The sequence below is a fragment of the Gavia stellata genome, chromosome 7 (assembly GCF_030936135.1).
Source record: "Gavia stellata isolate bGavSte3 chromosome 7, bGavSte3.hap2, whole genome shotgun sequence".
NCBI lineage: Eukaryota > Metazoa > Chordata > Aves > Gaviiformes > Gaviidae > Gavia > Gavia stellata.
Window position 1 is genome coordinate 37,685,209 of NC_082600.1, and position 26,466 is coordinate 37,711,674.

The 26,466-nt window shown below is 36.7% G+C and overlaps 1 protein-coding gene across 8 annotated transcripts in view; it reads left to right on the forward strand.

Moving 5' to 3' along the window:
* Nucleotides 1-26,466, forward strand: part of GPHN (gephyrin) — a 301,131-nt gene that overhangs the window by 149,434 nt on the left and 125,231 nt on the right. For 6 of the 8 annotated variants that reach the window (XM_059820014.1, XM_059820015.1, XM_059820016.1 and 3 more), the window contains exon 4: nucleotides 8,898-8,990. In XM_059820014.1, the coding sequence (XP_059675997.1) occupies nucleotides 8,898-8,990 (93 nt within the window). Of the gene's footprint in view, nucleotides 1-8,897; nucleotides 8,991-19,057; nucleotides 19,097-26,466 lie in introns of all 8 variants that reach the window. The other 2 variants (XM_059820017.1, XM_059820021.1) reach the window with 1 other exon arrangement.

Below are 26,466 nucleotides of genomic sequence, written 5' to 3' on the forward strand. Positions count from 1 at the left end.
ATGAGACACATTGAACTTTCATGCTTTTGTTAGTACTTCTTTATTATGTAAAGATGAGCATGTGTGCATATATGCCCACACACATGTATATATCTGCCAAACTCAGAGTGAACAGGAAAGTTGTTTTAAGAAACAGACATATTTGGAAAATACCTAATTCTGACTCTTCTGGCAGCTCTAAGTTCAATCCCTTCCTCCAGGCATCTGAGGAAAACTGTTATGCTGGAGTAAACGATCCTTTCCAGTGAGTAGCTGTGATTTCAAGACCTTAGCATGCACTCTAGGAGGATACCAGTGGTACCAACAGTAGATGGGAACAGATTTTCCTAAAGAAGGAAAAAAGTCTGGTGCCTTGCTGCACATACAGACTCATGGTTTGCATCTGATCTAGATCTCCTTGTAGATTTTAATTCCGTTTGTTAAATCATAGAATAAAATCATGATTTTTCTTGTTTATACTGACTAATATGTCAAGGTAGTTAGCTTGAATTAAGAATCCCTCCTTTGTCTTTCTGAGAGGATATCAGCACAGAACATTTAAAACTGCACTTTTATTTTGTGGAGTCAATCTTGTACATGGCCTATACTGTCTTCACCTTTCTCCAGCATAATAGTTAGAAATTTTTTTTGCCAGCCTCAGCCCTTAAAAAGGAGACTACTTCAGCGGTGGCACTCCCAGTCCTGGTGGTTTGACTGGCAAACACTTCAGTGTTTGCACATCTCTCTGCTTGACTTTCCCTACTCCTTTGCATAGATGAACTCTGAGCATTGCACTTCAGTGCCTATTTTTTTTTTTCCCTCTGTTTTAGGGATAATTATCATGAACAGTAGCTTTCAGAGGATGTGAAGTACTTTAAAAAAAAAAAAGAGGTTGTTTTACAGGCTGCATACCTATGTTGAACCTTGAAATATTTGATAGCTGCAATTTATTTCAAATGGAAAATGCCTATAATTAAATTTTCATTTAAAAAGTAAGCCATTTATAGAGTAGATTTTTATTACTTTCTTCCTTTAGTTTTGCATTTCAGTAAAAAGTCATTTTTATGACTTCTTTTTACACATTAGGTTAGTATTTAGAAAACCATATTTAGAAAAACAACGATGCAAAATTACTCTGATGCTGAAAACTGCAAATATATCTGTAGAATCTTCAAAAGACTGTGAACTATGTTCAGTAAAATCTCAAAAGATGAAAAGGTCTATTTAGACACATTGAGATACATTACTTGCGTTTCATCCAAGTCTCTTGGGCTACAGTGATTATACTCTGAACATAATCCTAACATTTCTCTTTCTGCCTTTTGCTGATGTGGGAAAGAAAAAAGGGGTAGAGGTAATAGAAAATGTCCAGTGTATTTTCATGGTGTTTTAGTATTTAATATTCCAATATTTTTGAATCATTTTGAGATTGATTACTTGCAAAGTTGTTGCTCCACACATAAGAGTATCTTCATGCCTCTACATTTCAGCGAAGCTTTCAAGCAATAAGATTGTGAGCATAAGAAACAAAACCTTCACAAGAAATAGGGCAAAAAATATGAAATTAATTCCAAGAATATAGTAACATTTCTAAGGCCTTCCCTCTTTTTCAAACTGAATGTTGAACTCAGCTCTTTATCTTTCCTTCAGTGCCTTTGCTTTACGAATATTCATGTGCTTGCATGGTCCTCAGTAGTTGATTTTCCCTTTTAAATTAATGGACAAGCCATGGTCAGCTGAATAAAGATTCAAACTCCTAAACAATACAACAGTGAGGAACAATTGGGTTACTTTTACCTTTTCTTTTTCATTTTTCGTGCTTTGTGATGTGAATTTCTGATTCATGCAGTTATCTATGCTCTCTCATGCCATAATATCAGGGATAATCTTTAGTGAGCTGGGGTCTGGAGTAGTTCAAGCCACATGACAAAGTAAGGGTTGTTATGAGCTCTTAATGTGCCAATTCCTGTGTTCCTGAAACTCAGTGGTCAAAATGACATCCAGTTTTCTTCGCAAAACCGCAGCTATGCAGACTTTCTCTTCCTTGATATGTTTTTCCATATTCTCATTCACTATAATTTCTTCATTATGATGATGTTAAATAATCATAAATGAAAATTATCTCAGACACCCTTTTAGCTCTTTTAGCATGAGACCACAAAGTGTGAAAGAAAATTAAATTGATATTTAATGTGGCTTTTTATAGCACAATTTTTCTTATTGGACTTGGGTTGCTAAGGATTACTAAGGGTTGCTATCGTTATAGCTTTAAGAACATATTGTTAAATGTTTTTTCCTTGCATATTGAAACATACTGTCCTAGAGTAAACAGGATTTATTTGCAAATACAGAATTTGTATAATTTTACAAAGCTAGTAGTTTTGAGAAGATCTATGCTGGTGAACAGACTTTTGTATTTCTAAGCACTATCACTAGTTTTTCCCAGAACCCACAACTATCTTTTCAGTCACGTAAAGTTGTTTTGAGAACTTCTGGAGAGTATGTATGTCTGTAAAACAGTTTATACTAATTTACTTCTGTTTCAAAGTCCAATGTAAATAAATATATATTGTTTCATAACTAAATTTCATATTTAACATTGATATTTGTTCCACAATTTCAATTAAATTTTAACATATTTTAAATGGTCCTTCATATGTGATTAGTGATGCATATAAGGCAAAACAACTTCAAGTTTGCCCTGTGCTAGACAAATGTGTGTGCCAAAATACCGTACATCTTTGTTAACTATATAATTACTTAGCCAGTTTCAATACTGAATATAGAATGGAAGAATTCTGTATGGATTCTTTATGAAAACCGGACGGTTTATATTCTTTTTAGCATTTACCTATTCTTTCCTAATGAATTTTTTAAATGGTAACAGTGTACATGTCATATTCCAATGATTAAGGTGCATGAAAAGTATGCGTATGTATTAAGAATTATTTTTACAATCCTTGTATTAGGAAGTAAATGACATATTGATAAGAAGGAAGGTATACATGTTAATCCCAGGAATAATTCTTGATTTGCAAGAATGTATTCTTATCATTTCTTATCATAAACACGTGGCACTGTTATCACATCCTTGTAGCACAGTGGTGGCAAAAATAGGACAAAAAGAAAGAAAAATATCATGTATGTGTAGCATCATGGGAAAGGAATAGTCCTCAAGACCTCAGCTCTTCTGTGTAGGCATTTAGTCTGATCCACAGTGACCATTTTTGTGTGCTTTGTAGTACTTTGGCTCCAGTTAAGGGCATTACTCATGGTCTCAATATCTATGTGGAAGAGCAGCGTACAGCAGCAGTAAGAGGACTGGAGAAGTCTTGCAACCTTTCTCAAGTTTAAATTCATGGCTAACAGCATGCTTTATAATATTGTGTCAATGAATGGGGGAAAAAAAAAAATTCGTTACACGTGTAGAACTGCTCTAGTCCATTATTTAAGGGAAGCAGCAAACAAGGTCAGAAACGTAGAGTGCACATGATTGTAATAAGGCTTTATTGCAAGAGACTGCAAAAATCTACTAAGATACGTAACCTCAGTTATCTCGAAAGATCAGGGAACTGTTCTTTTCATTCCAGAAAGGAATCCCTATTTGCTTCTCCTGTTCACTTACTTGCAGAGATTAGAGGATGGTACATTAATGGAGTTACAAAACACCCCACTTTGCTAACGATGACCATTGTGCATTCTGTGAGCAGGTTTCTTACATATCATGGCGGGGCATTATCCTACAGAAATTATTAGTAAGAAACAGTTACTAAAACACAAGAAATACTTAATGGTAAACATTGAATAGCTGCTGGAAAACCCTACCGAATTAAATTATGATGCATTTTCTCTCTTGAATCCTTCAGAGCAAGGCTGGGTGGTTTAGTGAAGAGATGCTTGAGTCCTAGAATTTGTTTTAAATATAGGAGGAACTGACCAAAATTCTGTTACTTGCCTATTGCAGCTTAGACTAATGCCAGTTTTGCATCTTGGACTTTGAGATGCTTAAGTTACCTCCACAGAAGGAAATATGTCTGTAAGTGTTACAGCCATTCACCGACTGAAATGTCAGGTAGCACTAGCTTAGGTGTGGTGCCACAAGAATACATCTGTACAGCTTTTGGACTTGGTGTGTCTTAATGTGACGGTGCCTGTATGAATCTGCGAGCATGTATCTGCGGTAAACATAGGGTCTCTGCACTGTGCCACACACTGTAGGTGTTCTTTCCATGAGTTAATGATCTTTATTGGCCTTAAAATCAATGAATTTACATGTGAAAGACTAAGAAGTCGGAGAAAGAATGAGGCAAGATTTTTCTGTACTGGTGAAAACAACACTGGTCATGAGAAAATTCAAACAGATCATAAGCAAAGTTTTTGATGAGCAGTGTTATAACTGAAATAATTTCAAGATTGGGCAGTGCATAGGAAGTCCAATAAGTAGCTCCAAGTTGGGGGAGAGAGAGGGGGCTGATTGAAACAAGAACTCTTTGGAGCAAGAGATGGAAATAAGTTGTATGTTAGACCCAAAGATTTCTTACTTATTTAAATGAGAGAAATTTAAATGTATTTAAAAGAGGAAAATACAAAGAAATAGGTCGAGTGGGCAGTGCACCAGATTTAATCCAAAGCTTAAGACGACAACTGCGCTGACATTTTATTTCTGTGCAGCAGAAGAACATAATTAATATAATTATTCTAGGACTTCAGTGAAATCTGAACAGGTTAGAATCACGGTTGTGTGTTTTTGAAGGAAAAACGTGTCCAGAGGAACTGACTATAATGACTTCATTCCTTCTTGTCTACCTTGACAATAGAAAATAACTGATAAAGCCTATTTTAGTATATTAATTGTTAAAAATATTAAGCTGTTTATTGGTTGGCTTTTTTCTAGAGGTCTGTGGTTTTGTTCTGGCTTTTAAAAATTTGGTAGTAATTTTACAGTACTGTTTTCAGAGCCTGATACTGTATGTTGTATCCATCAGCATAATTCCATTGACTTGAATGGAGTGACAGTGATTTACATAAAATGAGACTAGGTCAAAGGTTTATCTTGATAGCTTATCATCAGTGAAACAATAGAAGAGGAAAAAGATGCACAAAAATTATTTAATGGCATTTTCTCTGGTTGAAATGTCATATAATAATTTTGTTTGTATAGCATCAGTAAAGCCAAATATTAGGTCCCTGGCCTAGAGGAATTCTCATTTGAAGACACAGCAAATTCAGTTCGGTGCAAGCCAGTGGAGAATCTAGCTGGGCTGCTGGTAGCAGCAAAGTGAATATGAGTAGCTTTTTGTCCTCAACTGATCAGGGTGGTGCTTCCTTTTTTAGATACTTAGAATGTCAATGAGAATGTTTTGTGGGATAGAGTTTTGCGGGCTAGAGAGAAAGTAAATAAGCTGAATATCAGCCTCAGGTATTTTTCCATGGTTTTAAAAGATCTAAGTGGTACAATTTACACTTCTAAAATACAGTGAAACCCAAACTTACTGCCTCATAGTCAAAGGTCTTCTTACTGAAAGCTCATGTTTCTTTACTATAACTAGAACTTGATAGAGAATTATATGTCTGCCTAAGTACACTGATGGAATAGCAGTAATAGGCATTTAATTATTGAAGAGTTAGGGTGTATATGGATTTCTTTAGCTTTTTGTAGGCTATCGCATGATATTTTTTCCTCTGTTAACTGAGTATTATTGAACTTTAGCAAAATGAGAACAGAGGAAGGATTTATTTTCTCTATAAAACCAGTTGGAGTTTGGTGGGTTTTATTTTAGATAAAGATAAATGCTTCATTACAAAATCCATGAAATCGATCTCTCCTGTTTTATACTGACAATTTTTTCTTGATGATAATAATTTTAAAAATATATACAATATTAAGCTCTGCCTTTGCCAAACATCATTTTTACACTGAAATTCTCTCAAATATTCTCTGAAATTTGTAGTTGTTCAAAGTCAAGAGAAATATATTTCTAGATGATAAAATAGAGAAGATGCCACCTCTTTTAAAATAATTTTCCTGATGCATATCTATGTTATTGGAACAATTTTAAGACTTAAAATGCTTTTTACTACTGTCATTCACATTTTTTTCAAAATGTAAGTCAAAAGTCAGACTTAATGCTTCATTTATGTATGGGTCTAAGACATTATGTGTGTTCTTTTCTTAAGCTTATTTGAAATGTTCCTGTAACCAGAAACTTCTGGTAATTTACAGCCCACCTAAGTAGAGTGCCGTCCTCTAAACAGGGAGAGTAAAAAGATGAATGTGATTTTAATAAAGACAAGAGATAACGCAAAAGGGGTAGTGGAAGGAATGAGTAAAGAAAGGAGAAATAAAGACAGAACCTTTGACTTTGCCACTTCTTTGAGTAATCATAGAATTATAGAATCATTAAGGTTGGAAAAGACCGTTAAGATCATCAAGTCCAACTGTTAACCTAACACTGCTAAATCCACCACTAAACCATGTCCCTAAGCGCCTCATCCACACATCTTTTAAATACCTCCAGGGATGGTGACTCAACCACCTCCCTGGGCAGCCCTTTCAGTGAAGAAGTTTTTCCTAATATCCAATCTAAACCTCCCCTTGCGCAACTTGACACCATTTCTTCTTGTCCTATCACTTGTCCTTTGGGAGAAGAGACCAGCACCCACCTCTCTGCAACCTCCCTTCAGGTAGTTGTAGAGACTCATAAGGTCTCCCCTCAGCCTCCTCTTCGCCAGGCTAAACAACCCCAGCTCTCTCAATCACTCCTAAGACGTGCTCCAGACCCTTCACCAGCTTTGTTGCCTTTCTCTGGATGCGCTCCAGCACCTCCATGTCTGTCTTGTAGTGAGGGGCCCCAAACTGAACACAGTATTTGAGGTGCGCCCTCACCAGCGCTGAGTACAGCGGCACGATCGCCTCCCTACTCCTGCTGGCCACACCATTTCTGATACAGGCCAGGATGCCGTTGGCCTTCTTGGCCACCTGGGCACACTGCTGGCTCACATTCAGCCGGCTGTCAACCATCACCCTCAGGTCCTTTTCCACTGGGCAGCTTTCCAGCTACTCGTCCCCAAGCCTGTAGCGTTGCATGGGGTTGTTGTGACCCAAGTGTAGGACTTGGTACTTGGCCTTGTTGAACCTCATACAGTTGGCTTTCGTCCATCGATCCAGCCTGTCCAGATCCCTCTGCAGAGCCTTCCTACCCTCGAGCAGATCAACACTCCCTCCCAACTTGGTGTCATCTGCAAACTTACTGAGGGTGCACTTGATCCCCTCAACCAGATCATTGATAAAGATATTAAACGAGACCGGCTTCAATACTGAGCCCTGGGGAACACCACTTGTCACTGGCTGGCAACTGGATTTAACTCCATTCACCACAACCCTTTGGCCCGGCCAGCCAGCCAGTTTTTTACCCAGTGAAGAGTGCGCCCATCCAAGCCATGAGCAGCCATTTTCTCCGGTAGAATGCTGTGTGAAACAGTGTCAAAGGCTTTACTAAAGTCTAGGTAGGCTATATCCACAGCCTTTCCCTTGTCCACTAAGCACATCACTTGTCATAGAAGGAAATCAGGTTAGTCAAGCAGAACCTACCTTTCATAAACCCATGCTGACTGGGCCTGATCACCCGGTTGTCCTGTAATCCTTGGATACATTTGCATAATGGGGCTTGCAGGCAGACACAAGCTACCTGTTATTTGGAAGAGGCCATATATGAGCTTTCTCTTAATTGGAAGTTACATAGCAGTGCTAAGCCTGCAGAACATACGCCTGAGGATTAATCTAAATTGGAAGTACTTTTTAAAATGTTCTGGACAGTTTTGACCATCAACAACATTTTAAGCTTTTTTAAGCAGTATATTGCTCAGATCTAATTTTGTGATAAGTAATAAGCTTCTAGCCAACACTCACCAAAACAGTTTGTTCCTCCCCAATATAATACTCCAGAAACATAAATGTGCCCTAAACTTTTTCAAAGAATGAGGTTTCTTTGCTAGAATAAGGATAGTTGTCTACGTAATTGGTCTGACTGATTTCTGCAGATGGATACTTTACTGTCTAATACATGAGTGTACTTCATGTAACACAGCTAATTTTGAGCTCCCAGCAGACATTCTGCTGCTGTGCTAGCCCCACAGTGGAGTATGAAGGATGAATGATATAATCATATTGAGACTAAATACATTTTCTGCTTATGTCAAATTTTTATCACTGTTTGAAAACTAGTTTAAAATGTCATTTTAAAAATGAATGCAAATCAAATTAAACACTTCTCTAGTATCATGAGTTCTCCAGTATTGTAAGTCATTGAATTCACATGACAGATTTATTAAGCTTTCTTAGTCCAGCCTTGGAATTGGTATGCACAGTCATATTGAGATGTTGTAGGGAATGTAGAAAAGATTATTATAGATAATCTTTTGTGTTGCTGCGTCAGGTGTATTATTTCATCTTTTAGTAGATAAGCTTACAAATATGTGGTTCTTGATTTTTTTCATGTTATTAAAAATTGGAGCACAGAAACCAAAGTTGCTGCAGTAAGAATCAACCATGTTTAAACGCACATACTCTATTAACATGTGTCAAAGCATTATATTTCTATCTCAAAATCAAAATAAACAGTGATATAAATGAATAACTGTGAATTCTTGTTTTCCATTTCAGGTCAAGAGATGGAGAACAGAATTTCAGTTTCCATTTCCAAAAAATATTATGATGGATACTTGAATTATTCTGTCATGTGTTGGTTATAAATAGTGGTTTAAAATCTTTGTATGACAAGCCATGAGTGATTTTACAATTCCCTGTATTTATTGTGTGTGTCTGTTTTTAAGACTTTTCAAGTCTTCACGTGTTTTCTGAGATAATTGTATCCCACATATTACTTGTTAGATCTGACAAGATTCATGTTCTCTTTCAGGAGACGCTGATAGAGTGGTGTGATGAAAAGGAACTTAATTTGATTTTAACAACTGGAGGAACAGGGTTTGCACCACGAGATGTGACTCCAGAGGTGAGATAGTCCTGGAATAAGAAAAATCTACCCTTTGGTGTAGAAATGTATGAGTCTGGGGGAGCGGGGTGATTTTTTTTTTTAAATTTCCTCTGTAACTTTACTTTGCAGTATCTCTGGACAGGTCAGGTGATACCCAACTTGGAAGCAGAAAATGCAGTAGGGAATCTAGCACAAGATAATTACTCTGACCTTGGGTTCTGACCCAAAACAATTTTCAAACTAAATGTGGCATAGTATAATGGATTTCCAGTCCCCTTACAAAACAAAATTCTAACAGCTTTTTGGCATAATTTTCCTTAGCACTACAGTACAACACTGCTAAGCAAAAACTTGTGTGGTTTTTGTTGTGCCCTGCACAAGGAAAAGTGGAATAAGAGAGATCCCTTAATTTTCCCTTGCAGGCTACTGCCTTGACAACTACTGCCTTATAGGTTAGAGTGTGAGAGGCAGATAGTAGCAGGAAAAAAATTTGTGCAAAGCGGGTATTGCTTTTCTTGACACCACATTGTCAAAAAAAGCTAAACAGGCACAGAGATGGAGGTAACCTGAACCAGTAAATGTTGCCCAGGAAATCTGGTTACATTCCACTTATAAGGAGCTAAGGTAAGGGGAAAAAAAAAAAAGGAAACAACCTAATAACCTCATGGCCATGAGTTGTAATATGAAATGCCTGTGTGATTGCTCTTGAAGTATTTTGGTATTTATGGTTCCAAATTAGATAAATATGAACTTTTAAAATCACATACTTTTTTGGGTTTGCTTATGCTCACTAAAGGGCAGAATTACGATTGAGTGCCTGAAGTGTTTATTTCTATAATTCAACATATTTAGATTTCTCTTAAATATTTGTATAACTAAACAAACATGTAAAGAAGATGCTCCTGTATATTACTTCTGATGATTTTAGATTATCTACTAGAAACCTTAAGTAACTAAAACCTAAGGGTCTGTGTATCAGAAAATGGGAACAGTATAAGGTGAGCACAGTGTGCTAGCTAGTGAAACTGAATTTGCAGATGATTCACTGTGCTAAAGCAACACGAAAGTGAAAAGTGTGTTCGTTGAATTGGTCTTTTACTTGCAAACTAACGTAATGGTTTTGAAAGTTGTATTCCCAGCTCTGTGTAAAAGAAGGGCTGAATTTCTGCTTCAGTTGTCCTGCTTTATTACCTTTATGCAGGGTCGAGCTTAGGCATTAATGCCAGAGGAAGCATTGCAGCCAGTGCCAAAAATTAGCCACAGGTTCTCAAGCAGCATTTGGGACAAGAAATAAACAAATGAGAACTCTGCACATAAACACCTAGTATTTTCCTTATATTGCTTCATTGCTGTTACTCAAACTAATCATTTAAGATAGGTGGTGATGATTTGTTTGATTAGTTTTGATGTTACAGTGAGCCATTTTAAAAACTATTGGAGTTGTGGAAGTGTCTTTAGACTATATAATAAAAACACATTGATATAAAAAACATTAATAACTTGCGCTGAAGAAAAAATACATTCTTTTAAAACGTAATGGGTATGCAAGACTTCAGTTGGTTATAACCGAATAAAGTGTTCTGACTGTCGAATTATTCCCATACTTAAAAAGAATTTATATACGACAGTATTTACTCACTTTTCACTCATTTAAATTGGATTAACTTGCAAGACTGAACTTAAATCACAGTGGAGAGATTGAATCCCAGTTTTTATTACAAAGTGGTAATGATAAGGCTTGTTCTTATGATAGGGTTTATTAGATCTTTCATTCAAACAAATGTTTTTAAGGGAAGAAAATTAGCTTGCCAATGTGTGTCATAACAAAAATGTATGAAGAAGCATAAGCTTTGGCCCCATATTTTATGTCTTTTGGGTCAATGAGAGAACCAATTCAAAATGGAAAATTCAGTATGTCAACATGAAATGTGCAATAGCAAGCCTTCAGGAAAACTTGCGTTGATGTAGGAAATGGTTTTAATCTCTTCCGTGTATGGTGTTCGTCCAACATGCTCTCCTCTTATTACTGAACTGATAATGAAATGATGTGGTCATGACATTATGCTATTGAGATGTCATCTTTAAGACATGATTTTAAAACTGGTAATAATTGAATCTGATACTAGAAGACATTTTAGCATTTTTCCTGAGAGTACGGAGAGTAGTCCCTTGAGTCATATTTCAGGTGGAATGATTCAGTCCTGCTTCTCCTTAATCCTCCTGTACTTTCCATGAGAAAACACATTTTTCTGCTTTCTTTTCTGAGCATAGATACGTAATTGCTACTGTACTGTACAAGATAAAGTTAGTTCCTGAGAGTATTTACAGCCCAAAGAATTAATGTTAATTGAATTTTGTAATTATTGATTGAATTGAAAGCAAGTGCCTAGCATAATGTATCTAATAAAAATAGATAAATTCCAAAATTTATTATTAAGTTGCAAAAAAAAATTACTCTGTTTCCCCACTCACTTTGCCTTTTGAACACTATATCAGAATCATAGCAGGTTATTTTAGTTGTTTCAATGATGTGTGATGATTTTTTTTTTTCTTACAATAGAATAGGTGATTTTATGGGTATTCACAATATCTGATTTTCCTTACCTATCTCTGGTCCCTAAATTTATAGCCTCAGTCTAGTCAGCGGGTGGGGAGAAGCTTTTGAATTAGTTACTATGATTCACATTTTGAGGAGTGAGGGTCAATTGAATTAAGCAGTATGAATATCCTTCGCCTTCTTGTCTATGTGACTAGAAGTGACGAAATGCGTGTGGATATTTAAGAAAACAAAATTCACCCAATGGATGGCTAAATTTGAAGGAAACTGTCTTATAGATGTTATTAGTGAATGCTGCAATTCTTCATCTATTATGGCAGTTGATGGTAGTTCTTGTTTGGACTAAAGCCAAAGTGTAGCCTTAATTTTGTAGATACAACCAATTTTTTTGACTATTTTATTTTGCCTATAATTGATGGGGGTAGTGTTTAAATCCATACTGGAAACGCTCATACAGTCTGCTTGTTGATTTAAAAAGTGTTTGTTGCTGGACAGAGATCAGGTATTTACATATGGCCAAAGTTAAGTTATTTAGGGAACTTTTGTATTTCCAGACGCAAACATTTCTTCCTTGGAACTACAATTCTTGAGTGGTAGACAGTTACAGTTCTTACAGAATGTTAATTATAATATACATTATCTTTTGTGAAATATTCAAATAATGTGGCAGCATTTTTATCTATCACTATGTATCCTTTGATATAGAAATGTATTTTCTCTGTTGATGTTGGTTGATACAAGGGATAAAGGAAAAATCTCATGTATACAGGTGCTCCGTGCAGTTTTCTATCTTCTGTCTTCTCTATTTTTACATTTATTCTTTTGCAAAATTGTACATCCAAAAAAAATTCACTTGTCTGCCCCTCACAGTCCTCTAGCTGTTTTCTTATCCTTCATCTCTAGCGTGACTCGCAAGTCTTGTTTCCCCCCCATGGGACTAATTTTATGTACTTAGATAATAGCAATAGAAGTCAACTTACTGTGCCTCAACTGATGCTAGGCATCCTTGAGGTGTGTTGCTACATGTATTCACAAATAGTTCAGCCACGCTGCAGGTAATTGTCAGCCCTGAAATTTTAAGATAAGACTTCAGAAGAAGCATAGAAGAGCTCTTTTCCATCATGAAACCAAACAGATGTTTCCTGACAGTCTTCCTCCTTTTCCAGTGCTCTGAAAAAATTATGAATGCTCCTTCTGATTCTTGCTGATTATGTTCTTCAATATTTATTGACTGTTGTAAAATATATTGAGACACATACTTGTTTTCATTTAATCTGACAATATATGCATATTTGTTTATTCTTTCATCAAAGTTCTCTAGTCCATGAAAAGAAATAGTTTTTCTCTGGAACTCCCTCCTATTTGTCAGCATTTTTCTGAAAAAAGCACGCTCAGAATGAACAAAATGCTCCAAACCTAGCCATGCAAAAGCTGTGTCTGGAGAGAAGAAATCCTCTATTCTGCTGTGATATAAGGTCTTTGTATGTTCAATTCAAAATTGTACCAGCGTTTTTATAGTCATTACCAATTGCAAATTTTATGTCCCCTGGCTTTTCCCACTTCCCTAAGGTATTTTTCACTATTGCTGTTTCCCAAGTTTCTCCTTAGAATTTAGTCTGAATTTTTCTTCAAATTCCATTTTATTTCTACAGGCTATTTTAATATCTGTATCCTTCCATTTTGCTGTCCCAAGTAGTGTTGACAACCCTCCTAATCTCTACTATTTGTAATTTTCATGTGTTCTGTCTGTTTGTTGCTTTCCCTTTGACTATGTTGATGAAATAAGATGCTTGTGACACAACAGGGTATGTCATGTTATAGCCATACTCTCACAGCAACACATGTTCCCCCCAATTAACCCAAATCCACTGAGACATTTCAAATAACAACTCCCATTTAATAGGCAATAATTTAAACTAGAAATAACATGTAGATTTTTTTTGTCCTCCCTGGTTCAAATAGTGCCTTTCCAGAGCAGCAGGATTTCTAATATTATTCATTGTGGATACAGGAGTACTTCTGTTCTTCTTCAGCAGTATTCAACTCTTCTTAGTGCTATACCAAAAACATCTTAATGTTGTCACTGGGCCAAAAGAAACTCATTTTCTTTTTACAAACTGTCACTTCAGGATGGCTCCATAGTGGGGAGGAATGAAGTCTTCATCTCACATGGGACATTAGTCATTTTGTGGTAGGAATACTATGAAATCGTACAACCTCTAATTACCCAGGGTGTTGTTTCAGTTTGTCACCCTTCAATATTCAAGGTACCCTCCAATTTAATAATCTCTTTCAGCATTTATTTTTGTAGTCTATTTTAAGACTGTAGTTTTCCATATCTCTTAATGGAGGTCTTGCTCCCTGTTAAGTTTTATTTCTGTGTAGAACTATTGTATAATAAAGTGTGACATGTATGTATGGTGTCTGATCCTGTGACTTGCCATCAGACCTTTTGAGAACTGTTGCTCTCCATATTTCTTAGAAAATTATGTTTTCAACCCAGCTTGCTCCTAAAGGGTCTGCAGTATGAAACCTTGCCAGGAGCATCTAGGCAACAAATATGCTTAAATGGAACAGACTGCTCTGTGACAGACTCCTTCCAAATTCTGTGCTGCCCTGTTAGAAGTTTATCAGCAGCTCTATAAGGTGCCATTCCCTTTTTCTTAGTCCTCCAGACAGTTCCTAGCTTATATGATTAGGTCTTTATCCAGTCTGCTTTAGTTTCTCAGTAAAATTTATTATTTGAAATGCTGTATTTGGTGTTATAAAAATCCAAATATATTTGTCTACCTTATTCATTTAATTAAAAATTCTATCATTAGATTTTAAATCTCTTATTTGGAAGGCATGTTATTATAACAGAATTGATATATTTAGTTGCAGAACAGTTTTCACTACACAACTATTACCAGTTTCTTCAAGAAGCAGCAGTATACAGATCATTTGCACTACACAGTACACTGTCATGTTACAGAAGTACCTGTGTCTTGGGAAATGCCAAACTGGTTTAGCTGACTTACGAAGTGCTAAAAAGTGCGCTTTCTCTTCTCTTGTTGAGTTTCTCAGGAAAACTGGCTAAGGTGCCAGCATCACTGAAGAGCTTGGTTGTGCTATCATCAACTGCAGTCACTGCATGGAAACACCTGTGAGCTGCCAGGACAGCTATAGTGAGAAATGTGAGAGGGAAGGAAGCAAGCCAGATCCCATTTCAGCTCCATTTACTCGAATATCAGAGGTTACACAAGAAAAAGAAAAGAAGCCCCTCACCCCACCCCAAACCCCCAACCAAAAAAAAACCCAAAAGGAAGGAGGAAATATATGCAGAGAGAGCATTCCTGAAGAATGCTAATTTTGATAAATAAAGAGGGCTTGGTAAATTCTTGATACTCTGCTACATAAACAGCAGTTTTGAACATGTTTTCTTGTCTGTGTATCCAGCTGAGATACTGGATTGGAAGAATGTATGTGTCTCAACTTGTTTCTGTCTAGATTCCCGACATAGACAAGTATGAAGACGGTGGGGAAAAAAAAGGAATAGGGATACAGAGGATACTTTTGCCTCTGTATATGGGATTGATGTGTCTAAAATGGGAAGGTCCATATTTTTCTGACATTCCCTTTTTAAAAAGTTTTAAATATCACAGTGGATATTGAAAAAGGTCAAAAAATACATGATGGCTAGGAGAGATGCTTTCTGTGAGAGTTACACAACTCAGTCCGTTCAGTTTATCATAAAAACCACTTGGAAATAACTTGATTTTTACCTGTACATTCTTTCGGAAATAATAATGTAAGGTATATACTGTATTACTATTATTAAAATACTGTATTTTCTTTGGGAAATAATAATGCAAGGTACCAACAACTTTCTTAGTCTACTAAATAAAATTGTAACGATACCTGGTGATAGGAAGCTTGAGCCAGAAGGGTCTAATAAGAAAATCATCATAATGGAAGGTTTTTATGCATTTGGGTTGGTTGGTTTTTTTGTTTAGCAGCAAGAGGTTAATCACACAAACAAATTCCCTGAAGAAGAGCTGTATTTTTTGTTTTAATCCTGTCAAATCAAAAGCAATTGTGGGAGAGGTGTCTTATAAAACTCAAGCTATCTTGTACTCCTTACAGAAGTCATGGATATTTTGAGTTATCCTGTGCAGAAGGCCAAACTAGATTCTAGCCTTATGTTCTGTGTACGTTAAATGAGTAGACAGTTTGAATCAAATGGATCCTGAAATTAATAAATAAGCGATTTTGCTTCCTGCGTCCAAAGCAATTACATGAATTGATTCTCTGTCTCTTTTTTGAAAATGCAAAACTCTGATAATATTGGCTGAGGGCAATTATTTAACTAATATATTAACCTTCTGTGTAAAGTCGCCTGAGCATCATATCCTAAAGATAATACTAATAGAATTCCTGTTAATCAGTTGGGTATTTTTGCCCATTTGAGGATCAACGTCTATTTGCTTTATTTTAGCTGTCCTTAATACTCTCAAATAGCAGATAGAAGTTCTGTTTTCTGTCTTTCAAACATGTATGAAATATTTGTAAGCTCTTTTGAAAAGAAGAAAACAGTAGCAAAACAGCAATAAGGGATTTGAATGTTTCATAGAATGAGAAGCAAAGCCACAGTAATGAGCCAGGAAATCTTGCTTTTTTATCTTGAATTTTGCAATTAAGTTTTTTATTGCAAGGTAATTTCAGACTGGAAGTTGGAAGAATACTCAGCATATCCTGTGGGTGGACAAATGGTTTATATCCCAGTGATCCCAAATACTTTCAAAAATACACCCGGAAGAACAATATGATTATAATTTACTTTTTATCGGGGTAAAGAGAAGGGTTCTCCTCCTCTGGACCTTGCTGATGCCTTTTAGCTATGTCTTCACTGTAGAGACCACAGCTCATGGATATCTCTCTGTTAGTTTAAATTAGCTGGCTTGGCTCCTATTAGCAGTGTGGCTGCAACAGTGGGTAGATCTTGCAGTCTTTTCTGTAACCGGGGGAGAAAAATATGCCTGCCACTGGACTTCTGCATAATGAAATTTTCAATTTGGAACTTTTGGAATTTTTTTCCTTTTAGGCATTTCTGAAAATAGTTTCCATTAAAACATCTCTTCACAGCAGATAATAGGGAAATGAATAAAATTAAACATCAGGTTAAGGCAAAATAATCTTGAAAACATTGTCAGACCTGTAATTATGCGAGTCTTGCCCTTAATGTGTCATTTATTTCTGGTCATGGTCTATTACAAAGAGCTTAATAAAAGCTTAATACGGAGAAAATAAAGAAATGTATAGACATGTTAGGAAAACTTCTTTGCGAAGGCAGCCTAAAGAAATGATAACTAGAGGGCAAGTACTAGTTTGGATTTAAGATGTATCAAAAATTGAGTGAGTTAGTCCTTTTGATACAAGCACACCAGAATAGCAAAATGACTTACTATTAAAATAGTCGATCATTAAAACGCATACTTATTAAAAAGTAGAGAATTTCTCATTTGCTCCTTGCCTGCTGTGTAGGAGCTCTTCCAGACACTAAGTGGAAAGAAACTAGAAGAGTCTTGGAAAGCAGCTGGCTTCAGCAGTTATTCTTAGGATTGTAACTGGTCCTTTGCCTGCTTCTGCTAATTGCTACCACATGGAGCAGTGAAGCCTATGCAAAATGTTAACTCAGTATAAGTACCAGAATAGAAAACCAAAATAACTGTTGTCACACTCGGGCGTGAAAGTCTTATCAGCTATGGACAAGAAAATAATTGCTTTTTAACCTTAATTCAGACCAGTCACAGATATTTTTAGCTTCTCGTCACTTCATGCATATATTCTTTTTCCCAATGTAATGAGAATACCCAAATTAATAGTGAGGTGCATAATCTACTGTTGATTATTTATTATTGATGTTTAAATTTTCACTAGATTTAAAATGTCCATCTTTTCTTCCACAAATAAACATGTTTTATGGTTTGCTGAAATCAGTTTGTCATAGTTCATTTTCACTGAGCCTTGAAAGATCTCCCTTTGGAGAGAAGGTGCTATCAATTTTGTTATTGATGTGGTGCAGCTAACTGTAGTTGCTGCTCTCCACAAAATCACAGGATTTTATAAAACTGCCAATGTGTGTTCTAAGTACCTCGTACTCTATAGTGTTAATATCTACTCTGGTTCAGTCAGTGTACGCTATTCGTGGCTGGTTTATGCCATTACTAATCATATGATGGAAATCACTTGGTCTCCTCTGCCTAAATTTCCTGTCGTTCTGTTCTAAGCCCAAATAGTAGTGTTTGATACAGAAAAGTTTGGATATGGAAGAAATTCCTGTTATATGACCCCAGTTTCTAAATTTGAAGTTATATTAGCCTCTATTATTCCTGCATCTTGCTCAGCTAGGAGGAGAATGAGTGGCTGATACCCAGAGGATCAGTATAAATAAATGTCAGCTTAGCCTATTACTACTGTATTCCTTAAAAGCTTTGTTGCATATGAGTACATGGCAAATTCAAATGGGTTCTGTCTCTGTGACCTTTCCAAATCCTAATTTCAGCAGTGCACAGCAGAACTAATGATTCCTTTATTGTGTCTAAGGTTCTCTATAGTTTGCAGGCGAGGGAAGAGTTCGCTTCTTGTTGCATATTATTGCCCTATCAAAGTGAGATGTAGGTTTTCAGTGTTACCAGTAAGAAGTTAATGTGCAGGCAGATAAGTACACACACAATGTGGACTTCTAAGAGGACAGAAATTGTGAACTTCGATTCCTGGTTGGTTGACTTTTAGTTACTAGGAAGATACTTACTGAATAAAAAGACTTGTGACTGCAATGACAGATGACTTAAATTACTGAATTTTATTACCTCTGGGATTTTCTCAGTTCTTACATTCCAGAGTTCATTACATGTTTCTGAAATAGAGCAGCAGCTAAGATACCTGAAACGTGGTTTCATTTGTTTAAAAAACCAACCATGATAAATACCAGAGTGTAGAAAGTTAAAGAAAAGATGAGATTCAAGGTAAAAAAAGGTTTTGATAAGTTTCGTACTTTTGCAACTCTTGCCATAGAAGAGGGTTACCCCACAAGACTCGTAAGACTAATTATTTTCATTAGAGTGTGGGTGTATCTAAGCCAGATTCAAACACCAGCCTACACTAGTGATGAGTAACAGTTAATGACTTCTTCAGTTTATCTCACAAATGGCCAGCAGTGGCTAATGGGTCCTCCTGTTCATCTTCACAAGTTATTTTGCAGTGGATATGGGAATGAGCTCACAAGACCATCCCCTTTCCCCTCTTATACACCTTGTGCTAGAGGTAAGTGTGGTTTCGGGGAATAAGGGTGGGATGTCATGAGATGAAAGTGATGTGGGCTTCTTAAATTTTTTGCAAACCTCAATAAAGGCATGCATCTGGGGATGGGCAAAGATTCAGCTGAATTCTTATTTTTTGCCCAAAGAGGTTACCCAGTCCTAAATTGACATGCTTTCCTTGAACTGGGAGTCAGAAATCCCTTTTCTCTTCTGTTTTTCTGCTGCAGAAATTCCCAACATTCCCATTATGTGGGCTCCAGAGAGGGGTAAGCAACATCTTCAATCCCACCCAATCATTTCCAAACTAATTCTTTGCTAGTATTTTTTTGCTTTTTAAATCATCATCAGAAACAGTTCTTAAACACATTTTTCCCATTTGTTTGATTTTTCTTGTGGATTCTCATATTTTTGTTTTATAGGAAGGTCCCATGGCCTCCCCAAGTGCTAGGGTCAGACTCATCTGCTGTTTCCATTTGTGTGCTATTCTCCTGTGGGTTTTCATGGTTCACTCTGATCTAATGATATTACCAGAGGGTGAGCATCTAGATTCTTGGGACTGTTTCACTCATGGTATCCTAAGTTACTGAAAAAGCACTGCCCCCCTGCTGTCAATCGCTTGGCAGGCTTATGTTTTGTCCTTGCTGACAGTCACATCTGATTATTCATGGGCTTTGGTCTTTTGCTGCCTTGCGTGTCTGGGGACTGCCTGGCATTCGCTTTTCTCTTTTATTCTCTCTACCTGCTGGCTGTGTGGTGTTGTCCTCCTGAAATCTTGGCCCTTTGCCTGACTGTCTGGCATTACCTCTTGACCAGCTAATTGCTTGACACTGACTACCTACTGCCCTGTCCATCTGTTGAACGGCATGTATCGCCTCCTTATTGTCCTTTCAATCTGATTGCACATGGGCACTGGCCTTCCACTGCCCTGTCTCCTGCTCCGAGTGCCTGGCATCACCTTCCTGCTGAGCGCCTCTGCTGACTTTGTGGAATTGCTCTTCTGCTGCTTGGCACACCTGCTGTTTGGTCTGCTTTATCGACTTGCTGAATGTCTGGCGTTTTCCTCCTGCCTTTTCACCTGCTTCTTGATTACAGTGTCTCCTTGCTGCTCTTTGAGTCTGCTTACTCACGGATACTTGCTCTTTTGCTGTCCTGTCCACTTGCTTTTATGCCTGGCATTTCTGTCATATTGTCCTGCCCACCTGCCTAGATTTTATTTCTAAATTGCACCAGTCTGAAAAAATTAAGAAGAATTGTAAGGAATGGGGAAAAAATATTGTCCGGCTCCTTCATGATCTGATTCAGTTCATACCAGCCGAAAACTGATCTCAGTACCAGCATCCAGCTTTTTCACAGAACAGCTCAAAGCCCTTTCCCTCCTCACTAAAAAAAAAAAAAGCTGAATCGTATGATGAAGTCTTTGCTTCCATCACTTCATTTAATAGGTATATTACTGTGCAGTAATACTGTATTCAGTAATAAGTTCGGTAGTAATTAAGTACTAAAACACATAACTAATATTACCTGCGGTAATTCTCAGAATCCATGGAAGGTAGGTAATAACAGGGGAAAAAAACAATCTGTTGCTGAGGCTCAGAAAGATTAAGGTTTGAATGTAGAGCTCTGTTCATTAAATAGAGTGGATCAAAGGAGCTAAGTAAGAAATTTTACAGATCTCTTTAATTTGAAACACGAGATTGCAGCTAATCTAAAAAAGCTGTTGGATCAGTACAGTATTACCAAACTGCAGTGTGTCGTAGTTGCTCCTTCCTGCTCTTTCTGTATTGGGAGAATGGTCAATTGCCAGTTCACAGAAACATTTTGTCACTCTCTCACATATTAAGAACAAGGACTTGACTACATCTGTAAGGTCTGTAGTAAGGGAATAAATCATTGTCACAGCTTAGAGTAAGAAGCAGGATTTCCTGCCTCTTTTCTTGTAATTCAACTCAGTTGACCTCTCTTTTCCTAGCTCTGCCACAGTTTCTAGCTTATTATGAGTGTTTGTGGTTTTAATTACGCTTTTGAATCCAGTGCCAACTAGGAACCAGAGAGAATATTCTGTCATAATGAACCCTGTCATAATTTCATAGTAAATTCTTCCTACGCTTAAAATAATTGTATGTAATATTCTTTTAACTTTAGCTTTTAATCTCTCCAGATACAATATTACTACTTTTGCTGTCTTCAGAGATACCCTAAATATGCAAAGTGATGTCTAACCGTCCAGGCAGGGCAGCATTCCATGAGTCAGTAGCCTCCTTCCCCTATGTGAGACCAGCTGTGGAATCAGAGAGAGGCACTGTGAGAGAGCACCTTGCCCCCATGCTCCCGACACCAGCTGGCCCCTGTGTAGATGGCTCCCAGTATGGCAGACGATGTTCCGATTAAGAATAGGAACCTTCTTCCAGTTTTCACATTAACCTCTAGAAATCCAGTAAACTATTCTGCTCCACGGATCCGGAGGGCACGAACGTCCGCCTTTACTCCCTTTCAGTCTGCTAGGCTCTCCTGTCCTCTCTCTTCTCAGCCTTTCCAACCCTCCCTTGCTCTTCCAGGCATCTTTTTTTCACAACTTTGCAAACTCTTAAAGACAGTAGGCTGGCAGTCTCTCACTTCCCACCAGCTTCACACTGTTGAGGGGTCTGGTGATAAGAACAGATCTCGGTGGCAATTCTCTTTCTCCAAGCTTTAACTCCCACTGTTACTTTGCTCCTTCCCTAGACTGTTGTTTGAGAAGTGACATCAGACGCTGGAAGGGAGAAGGAATATTCACTCCAGCACTGTGGGGCTGCAGGACGCTGCTAGAACTCACTTCTTATCCCAAGAACCAGAAGTCATTTTTCCGTGAATTATTTTAGTTATTTTAATATAGTTTTTAAAAAACTAATATTACCTCAGAAAAATAGCTAGTTTTCAAATAATATGTAGGTTATATAAACTTTAAACAAAATGTGGAAAAGCATCAGAAACTGAAGGAAAATAAATGCAGTGCTTTTTCTTGAATGTATGGGAGTTTCTTGGTTGAAAATTACACCTACCGGAGAATTGATGCAGTGCTGTCTCAGGCAGCTTCACTGTAAAATATCCAGGTAAATCAGTTTGCCATCTGCAGCAATCAAGTTCTGGTACAAATATTTTAATCAGTTAAAAAAAAAAATTTAGTTAAGTTGAAAGAATACATTGTCATTTTTGTCTTATAAATGAGACAAAATTTGATTAAAGAAACAACAAAAAATTTCCACGCAAAGCCCTGGGAATAACATCATATCTATCAAATCCCTGGAACAATGAAATACTAACATTATTTTGTCCTTTTTTTTAGTATATTTTTTGCTTGTTTGTTTGGAGTTTTCTTTTGTTTTTATTAAGGTATTCTTTAGTCTATCCTGTGCACTTTTCAACAAAAATTTAGCTTCTGGAATGGTCATGAAGAGTTACAAGTCTTTCCAGCTTATAGAGTTTCCCTTTCCAGGATAACTAAATTTCCTGTTAGCAGCCTAATTTTACCTTAGTTTTATTTCCTCTTGTTAGACTCTCTTCCTTCTTTATTATCTCTGATAAAAAAGCTTGTTACATTTCTGATAGTCATTTCCTGAACTACTATGTCTCAATCCAACGAAGTATTTCTCAGGAGAGTGTTTTTCATATATTGTCTTCTCACTTCAATGCAGTATTTAAATTCCATTAAAATTTTTACAGTTTGCTTTCTTTATTCTTCTATATTCTGATGATAGTCAGCATTGTAGCATCTAGGCAGCTAATTTCTTCAGTTGTTTCTGAAAAGAAAACAAATTCCTAAGTAATACAGGTCTTTTGCTCTCAAAGACAGGTATATAATTATTTTGTTACCCTTGGGATTTCCAGAAGGTGTTCAACTGCCCTGATCCACTTAATCACTGCTTTCAGTTTCAGTTGAAGCTTTCAATTCTTTTAAGAATAATGTGTCTGACAGTGACTCATCAACTTGGAATTCAGATTTTATTACGTCTGTATGGTGCTTCCAGATCCAGTTTGAAAAAATTATTTGTTTAATTTTAGACAAGAATGCCTCAGATTATAGGCGTTATGCTAAAGAACATATATGCTTTTTGGTTCATGCATTGCCACCAGTGATGAAGCCTTTTGCTGTCACAACTCATGTAACAATTTGCTGAAGGTATATTGATACCGAGTAAGTTCCAGTGCCTCTCTACTGTTACCTTTTTACTTAGCTGGTAAATAGCTTTTGTTGGAAAAAGGGGAGATAGATACAGATGTAAGAAGCTAGACAATACTGGTTTTACATGACTACTTCTGAGCATCACAATTTATAAACCATGATTTTTTGGTTTATTCTGTTGAAAATATTTGGGAAGATTTAAAGCACTCCATCCTCTGTGTTCCCTTTTCTTAAAATGTCCTTTAGAGTACAGGCTAGGAAAAGGTGTTTACATGGTTATAATGCAGTTTTAACTGATTCCTTGTTAAGATAATGTCCATGACTTAAAGTTAGTGAATTGTGTTAGCAAATTAAACTGATACATTCACTGAGTTTATACATGGAAGAGGACCCAGTCATCCATCCTTCAATGACTGTTGCAGAATTGTTCACCCCAGTACGTTTTTCTGTTTTTCTGCCCAGCCAGATTTTAGACTTTGAATTTGCTGGAGCTGCTTTCACTTCATTTGGGAGTTTGATGAAGTCAGATAGATGTCATGGTTCAGAAATTTTATCTGAGACTTCACCTAAACTTTTGTTTGATTAATCCTTTACTGCTCTCATAGTACATCGTAGCAACACTAAATAATCTTTTCCACCCTCGCTGTTCGCTTTCAGGAAATATTTGTGCACCTTAATTAGGCTTTTTCTTTTAATCTTTTTGCAGGTAGACTGTAGACAGACTTTATGAAATAAGCTTTATTTTGTGTAGTGTTGCAGTCATGTACATCACTCAAGTGGCGGGTTTTGCGGATTTCAAAGCTGAATGAAACCTACACATTGCACCGTTTTTTTGTCTGAGTTTTTGGGCTACAGCTCCCTTTTCAAGAGTGAAAAATGACTGGGTTATTGCCACTTCTTTCTACGAACTGACAAGTTCTTTCTTTCAAACCAAATAGTTCTTATGTATCCAGTGGTATACGGAATTAATCCATGAACAGCAAGGCCTAAACTAAGGTCTCTCTCAAACTCTTCTACAATTCATGCAAGTTTTAGTGATTTCTGCTGTTCAGTATTGGTGGGTCCTGGAATAAGAAGAATGGAGAAAGGCACAAAGTTCTTTTAGATGTCTTTGTCTTGTAGGGATTTTGTTTCTTGCAGCATCTTAATGAGAAGCTGCTATTAACTCATCATTGCTCTTTGCAGGCAAGAGGGAGTCTGTAACAGTAGGGTTATTTTGACTTTCTTAAGCATAGAAAAGACAGATTTACTAACCTAGCTAGAACTTCTGGGTTTTTCTCAATTAATAGCTAGATACATTGTTAAGACAGCTTAATATTTTCCCCAGAAATATTTTGTATCTTTGTTTCTTTTCCTTGTTAGCTTTTTTAAAATGAGGGGGTTTTTATTTAACTCGTTTAATCAGACACATAGTATTGGGCAGCTAACCTTAGATGCATATGATTTCTATGTTATTCTGAATTACTGTCTTTCATTATCCATATACATTGTATGGAAATACTGCTGCCTGATATTTTACTTAAGTTAATCTGCTTAAAGCCATCATGTTTGTAGTTGCTGTTCTCTGAATCACTACCATTACTGTGGTAGTGAGCTGCTTAGCCTTTATTGCAAGAGTCCAGTCCTGTGTACATTTTACGTACACAGAGGAAGAACTAACTTGTTGCCTGTGCCTGCCTAAGAATCTCTTCTGCCTTACCAGTTGTTAAAAGCTACCACTTTTCTCAGTGATCCGCTTACACACTGCTAGTATAAAAATCAATCTGCTGAAAAAGTTTGGACACAGAGTGAATTTTATTAAAAAGCAAAAAGATTTTTCTGCACAACATGGTCTGCTGCTTCAAGCACAGCAGAAGTGTATGTGAATGGAGGTCCTTATATACCTATGTTGCTATATCTATATTAATGAAAAGGTGCCTACATTATAAGAACTTCAGGGTTTTGAAGTTAAGAGTTGGGCAGTTAGGAAGAAAACCAACAGAATTTGTCTATACATTGCAAATTTGCATTAATGTGAAAGCATTACTCTGTCGCAGCTAAGGAATGTCAATAAATGATTGAACTGGTTTTAGCTAGTGCATGAAAGATACTGTAACGTCTTCTAAAACTGGGAGAAACTGGTATTTTGGATACAGAAATGTGTATAGAAAAGATCTTGGGAACAGTGAAATTAAGGGAAAATATTTTATACTGAATTTTGTTATATTGTTAACTATTATTATTAAGTATTGTAAACCATTAATTAAATAGTAAAATAAAATTCTAGAGGAAATGGTAAACTTGATATATTTAATATTCCTCACTCAGTGTAGATTAGGAATTCTGCTGTCTTCTATTTCAGTGCTCTGTGCTGCAGCAGTGTCCACACAGTGCTTTCCATCTTCTCTTTGAGAAACCTTTTCATCCAATTGTTTCCATGAGAATCTTGGAGAAAAAAAAATGTGATTTGTGCCAGGAGTTAAATAATCCTGTATAGGAAATTGTTTGACAGATTGCACAGTAGATCACTTTGGCTTTCAAAATCTGTTCAGCTGTTCAGTGCTCATGAGCACATCATTCACGAGTATCTAAATCAACAACTGTTCAGACTCTGAACACATAAATTGCATCACGGGATCTCACTGAAGAATCCTTTCTATGAGTTTTTAGGTTATAGCAGAAGTACTTTAAAGCTGTTGTTATTAGACGTGCTTTATCATTTACTTGTGGAGTAAAGATACTGTGTAAGGGAATCTTAAGAGAAAGTAAAGGTTTTTTTGTAATTCTTGTATTGCCGTGGTATATTCTTGAAAAGTTATCGCTCAGTAGTCCATCCCTTGTAGTGTGTTTTAGGAAGGACTTTTTTTTTTTTCCTTCAACATCAATGATTTGCTATCTGAAATTGTTTGGAGGTGCTACGTTACCTGTGGCAGAAACTGACTGGAGTTTCAGAAGTACAAATATTTCATATGCAATATTTGTTCTTGGCAGAAGGTAGTAAATGATAGGAAACAACAGGCAGCATTCTCAAAAGAAGAGTGTTCCACATCTCAATCTCAGTAGCAAATGCATTGCAGCTGAAGCATCGCAAAATTACTTATTTAGAGAAGTGAAATTGCAATAAGTTGCCCAAGAGACTGGGCAAGTTCTTAAGAGAAAGCAGTGTACATATCTACCTGGTGGCCTCATTCTTGGTGTGTACTGATGAGGAACTCTAAAGAATAGGGTCTGTTCTCTTCCTGTGATGCTAATATCACAACTAAGCAAAAGTGACAGGTTTGTTTTTCTTACGTAGTTCTAGACTTCATTGCTTAATATACTCCCCCCCCATATATAAAGAATGCAATTTCAGCACTAGTTTTGTGTGAAATGAAGCTAACTGTACCCTGGCTCCCCTTTGGTATAGATACATAGTCTAGAAGATAGTACACATAACCAGAAGCACTATACAGGGTATTTTTTAATGAGACGGTGCTCCCCAGTTATTATACTGTTAGT